The sequence below is a fragment of the Lucilia cuprina genome, chromosome 3, assembly GCF_022045245.1.
Source record: "Lucilia cuprina isolate Lc7/37 chromosome 3, ASM2204524v1, whole genome shotgun sequence".
In the NCBI taxonomy this organism is placed as follows: Eukaryota; Metazoa; Arthropoda; class Insecta; order Diptera; family Calliphoridae; genus Lucilia; species Lucilia cuprina.
This window is the reverse complement of record NC_060951.1, coordinates 44,028,001-44,033,750: the sequence shown is the minus strand read 5'-3', so window position 1 is coordinate 44,033,750 and position 5,750 is coordinate 44,028,001. Positions and strand designations below refer to the sequence as shown.

General features: G+C 26.9%; 1 protein-coding gene across 4 annotated transcripts in view; it reads right to left on the bottom strand.

Moving 5' to 3' along the window:
- The window catches only part of LOC111681251 (tyrosine-protein phosphatase non-receptor type 9), a 71,382-nt gene that overhangs the window by 34,829 nt on the left and 30,803 nt on the right, over window positions 1-5,750 (bottom strand). For 3 of the 4 annotated variants that reach the window (XM_023443007.2, XM_046946614.1, XM_023443004.2), the window contains exons 2-3: window positions 548-784; window positions 245-475 (exon numbers count right to left, since the gene is read on the bottom strand). In XM_023443007.2, coding sequence (XP_023298775.2) covers window positions 245-475; window positions 548-784 — 468 coding nt within the window. Of the gene's footprint in view, window positions 1-244; window positions 476-547; window positions 785-4,324; window positions 4,585-5,750 lie in introns of those variants that run through there. The other variant, XM_023443006.2, reaches the window with a different exon arrangement.

The following is a 5,750-nucleotide window of genomic DNA, read 5'->3' as shown; positions in this document are numbered from 1 at the left end:
TATCTATATATCTATATATCTATATATCTATATATCTATATATCTATCTAGATAGATAGATATATCTAGATAGATAAATCTATCTAGATAGATATATCTAGATAAATAGATATATCTAGATAAATAGATATATATAGATAGACATATCTATCTATCATTGAATTTTTGAACATTTTCAAAACACTCTATTTCGAAATTAGGAAAAACTATCTTATACTAATCCATTTAAGTAAATTTTACATACCTTTAATAACGTTAAGATTTTCTGTGATAAATCATAATCAAAATTTGAATATTTTGAACCGCTCATATCGTATATAAAAACTAAACCAGCTTTTTGTGTTTCTGTATCCTGTAAAGCGCAATCCAATTGATAGACTATACCCTGCAGAGTGGTAGTATGTGTGACACTTAAGGGACTATGTTTGTTGGCGGTGAATAGAGCTATAGCAGCACCACTAGAATCACGGGCAGACTGAAAATGTCAAAATATTTCAAAGTATTAAAACAAAAACACTTCAAATCTATAAAAGTCATTCAAACATACCAATATTGTAAATTTGCCTGTCTGTAGTTCTGATCTTAATGGTTCTATATCTGGATCTATATTATAAAGACCCTCTTTAAGGCGTATTTGTTCATGTTGTTCATATAGGGAAACAGCACGTGGTACATCAAATTTACGTGCATAAAGGAACTTAACGGCGGTAGTCTGTGATATATTTCTCTTGGGGGTACAGGTTGAACCGATATTGTTGCAGAGATCAATAAATTGTTTAACAGCCTAGAAAAAGAAAAGACAAATTAGTTTAACAGTTAAATACAATTCTTTAATATTTCATAAATTGTTAGTCATTTCATTTTAAACTCCTTTATAAGTTTTTAATTAAATTACAAAAATCCACAAAGTATTTTTAACAAGTTTTGTTGTGTGTGCTTTTAGCATTAATTTTTGTTTTATCTCATAAAATATTGACTCATTTATGTATTTCGTTTAACTATGATGCAAGTAAAGTGTTTGTTGCTATTGTTGTAGGTTGTGTAAAATACTTTATTTATTTATTTTGTTAATGCAACTGCTGCATTTAAACAATTAATTTAATTGATTCAAATATAAACATGTCATACTGCATTAATACTTTATTTTTGTGGGAAACATGATTTTCCTTTTTTTCTCTCTCGCATACCACTTACTACCCATGTTTCCATGTCTTCCCCATTCATATATATCAACAGTGTTTGGTTGGTCATTAATTAAGTTTATTTTTATATAATTTAAATGATGCGTTAATTTAATTAATTTATGTCAATAAAGTTGTTAGTTGTTTTAACAAATCTGCAGATTTTATTGTTGGAAATTAATATTGTTTTAATGAGGAAAAATGTTAAAATAACTTTTCGTAAAATTCAACCATTAATATGATTATAAACGACTACGGAATATACTATAAGATTTAACTATCAATTAGACTGCAGGATCAACTATAGACTAGAGTCTAGTCTATTGTCTAGTGTATAGTCTAATCTATAGCCTAGACTATATACTAGTCTAGTCTACATGCTAGTCAATAGTCTAGTCAATAGTCAAGTCTATTGTCTTATCTATAGTCTAGTCTAGACTGATTAGACTGGATTATATTCTATATTATAGACATGACTTTAGTCAACACAATTACACGTGTTAATGTTAAAGACAAGACGTGACTATAGTGACTATATTGAATCATAATTGTAATTCTTATAAATTCTTGTGAGTAAAAGGAAATTTTCCAATTAATTAATATAATTACTGTTATTGTTTATCTATTATCTCTTCTCTCTCTCTTTAGTCACCTCTTCTGCTGCTAAAGCTTATTATTTTATTATTTATTTATAAGAAATAAATCTTCCATTCATCATAATTTTTAAATAAAAAGCACAACAATTTTCAATTGTCTTTTTTTTCTCGTTCATTTCTATTTTACTAATAAAGATGTTAATACTTTATAAATAAAAAAATAAACAATTTTAACAACACTTTAGCCAATTAGTCGTCATCTTGTAAAAAATATGAAAAACCACTAAACAAGACAGTAAATAAGTGAATAAGATTAATAATACTATTTAAAAAAATATGATTTATGACAATCTTTCATGTCAATCATAAAAAATTATTGAGATTCGCTTGATTCTTTTATTGTAGTGAGAAAAAAAGTAAAATAACAACTGCAGTTGTAAAATCTGAAATTTTAAAAATAATTCTCAATGAATTAGCATTTTAAGCGAAGTGTAAACGACAGACGTTTGCTAACAGAGTTGCATTTCATGTTTTCAATCTATAATATTGCGAGTGTTTTTAAAATCAAAAGAAAATAATTACACGTGCAATAAAATAGTTTATTTTTAATCTATTTATATGAATAATAATAATTATTATTGAGATTTCTAAGAAATTAGCAGCTTCTATCTTTCAGAACACATTTCTTAAAGGTACTTTTTATTTATATGAATTATTTTGCTGAACTAAATATAAATATTATTTGCAATTCCTAGAACAATTTAATTATTATTAAATGTAAAATTAAAAAAAATAAATGATGTTTTGTTATATAAAATGACCTCCCTCAGTAATTAAATAATTTTTAATATTTATAGAGAAATTTCTTAAGAAAAAACTGTTTTTATTTGCCACTAAAACTTAGTACATAAATATTTTTTTCTTTTAGGGTATTTTTATATTTTATTCATTCACATCTTATAGTATATTCCGTAGTCGTTTATAATCTTACTAATGGTTGAATTTTATGAATAGATATTTTAACATTTTTCCCCATTAAAACAATATTAATTTCCAACAATAAAATCTGCAGATTTGTTAAAACAACTATAGACTAGACTTAAGACTAAACAATAGACTAGACTATAGACTAGACTATAGACTAGACTATAGACTAGACTATAGACTAGACTATAGACTAGACTGTAGACTAGACTATAGACTAGACTGTAGACTAGACTATAGACTAGACTATAGACTATAGACTGAACTATAGATTAGAATATAGCCTAGACTATAGATTAGTCAATACACTGAACTATAGACTAGAATATAGCCTAGGCTACATACTAGATTATAGACTAGACTATAGATTAGACTATGTAGTATACTAAATAAATTAGACTATAGAATGAACTTTAGACTAAAATATATACTACATACTAGATTATTGAGTAGACCGAAGACTAGAGTATAGATTAGACTATGTAATATACTAAAGACTAGAGTATATACTAGAATATAGACTAGACTATAGGCTAGGCTATAGACTAGATTATAGGCTAGGCTATAGACTAGACTATAGACTAGACTGTAGACTAGACTATAGACTAGACTATATAATAGACTAGACTATAGAATAGACTATAGACTAGACTATAGACTAGATTATAGACTAGACTATAGACTAGACTATAAACTAGACTATAGACTAGGCTATAGATTAGATTATAGACTAGAATATAGACTAGGCTATAGATTAGATTATAGACTAGACGATAGACTAGACTATATACTATAGACCAGACTATAGACTAGACTATAGACTAGACTATAGACTAGACTATAGACTAGACTATAGACTAGACTATAGACTAGACTATAGACTAGACTATAGACTAGACTATAGACTAGACTATAGACTAGACTATAGAATAGACTATGGAATAGACTACAAACTAGACTATAGAAAAGACTAAATACTAGACTAAACACTAGACTAAAGAGTAGACTATAGACTAGACTAAAGACTAGACTATATACTAGACTAAAGACTATACTATATAGTAGGCTAAAGACTAGACAATAGTCTGGTCAATTCTAATGTTTTCAGTCTTTGCTTAACTCCCTTTTATAATGTCAAGATCAAGATCACTGTATTAATTTCCTCCAGTAAACACACACATCGCAGCACTAATCCAACAAGTTAAAAAACAGCTTAACATTTATTTCACCTCCATTGTTTCGCTTTTAGAACTACAGTTCTCCAAAATTATGTCATAAAAAACACTTTGTTTGGATACAAAATTTTGAAGAATGTCATTTAATTAATTTTGGTTAACATTTTTTTTTTATTGTATAATACAACAATTCATTTGCATTTTTTGTCGCCGGTAGTAAATATTCTATTCAACACATTATTGTCAACACAATAACAGTTTAATTTTTGATTTATTATTTATTATTTCTTGTTTTATTTCTTATTTAAATTATTATTTTCTTTAGAATTTAGTTAAAAAAAAGAATTTCAAAAAACGATTTATTAAAAATATTTTCATTGAGACTAACCTGTTTATATTGCTCTATGCTGGAATTGCACAATAATACTTGAACCATTTTTTGGCTGTTTTCTTTTTTTAATTTAAAATGTTTGAAATTTTGTTTTTTAACTTTAAGTTTAATTTCTTAATATTTTCTTTAAATTGTTAAGGAAATTCTTTAAATTGTTTTTATGATTTTATAAAACTTTTTTATTAGTTTTTGTTTTAACGAAAATTCACTTCTTTTGTTATATGAATGAAAAGCAATAAAATTGTTCGTTGCTTTACTAAACCCGTTCGCGTTTGATTCATAACTGAATTTGAAATTGAAACTTCACACTTGGCGATCATTACAAACGGACGACAACAACGACGACGACATTGTTGTCGCTCTTTTTGTTTTCTCTGTATTGTTTGTTTTTTTTTGTGGTTGCTTTTGTATGGATCGCTGTTGTTGATCGTCTTCGATCATCAATTATAAAAATGTTGTTCCCAAAACAAAAACCAAAGTGTAAAAAAAATAAAAATAATTCAAAAGAATTTTAAATAAAAAAATTTTGTTTTTAACGAAGTCTAAACAAACGATTTGTTGGTTATTAAAAACGGGGATAAATAATAAGAATGTGAGTGTTATACGACAAAAGGTCTGTATGTCATTGTATGGGATGGATGGATGAATCGATGGTTAACGAATGGTTTTGGGATCATACGATGGGAGAGAGGAGACGCCAAACAAACATAACTCAAGCGTTGTTAAAGTGGAGGCTCTTTTTCCCCAGTTTACGTTCGTTTAAGCAGAGGGTGTGCATTCATTTGTTTTCTTTATCGTTTTAAGTAGAATTGAAATTCTAAGAAGATAAAATAATAAAAGCTTTGTAGTCACATAAAATCAACCGCCTTTAAGGCCAACAACAATATTATAAAACATAGTGAGTGTAAGTATGAACATATGTATGATCAATATGTTGTCGTTATTGTCAGACTGTTTGACGATCAATTGTGCATTTTTTTTTTCCTTCATGTTTGTGATGTTAATCAGATTGACCGTCATCTGCTTAAATATTAATCTGCCTCCTTATGTTGTGTTAGAATGACTTCTAGAAAAAAAACTGGTTAAGTTGTTGTTTTTGTTATTATTGTATAATTTAAATTGAGTTTTTAGAATCGAATTGTGGTTTTAAATTTCATTTTTAGAAAAACAAAATCTTTATAAATTAATGTTGCATATGTACGAATATTGTGGAGTGTGTATAACACTTCTCCCTAAGAGATCGCTTTTGCGAGGTAACAACAACCTGAACAATCTAAATTAGGCAAATCATTTAGATTTTTTATTCTAAAATACTTCTATCTATTTATCTATATATCTATCTATCTATCTATCTATCTATCTATCTATCTATCTATCTATCTATCTATCTATCTATCTATCTATCTATCTATCTATCTATCTA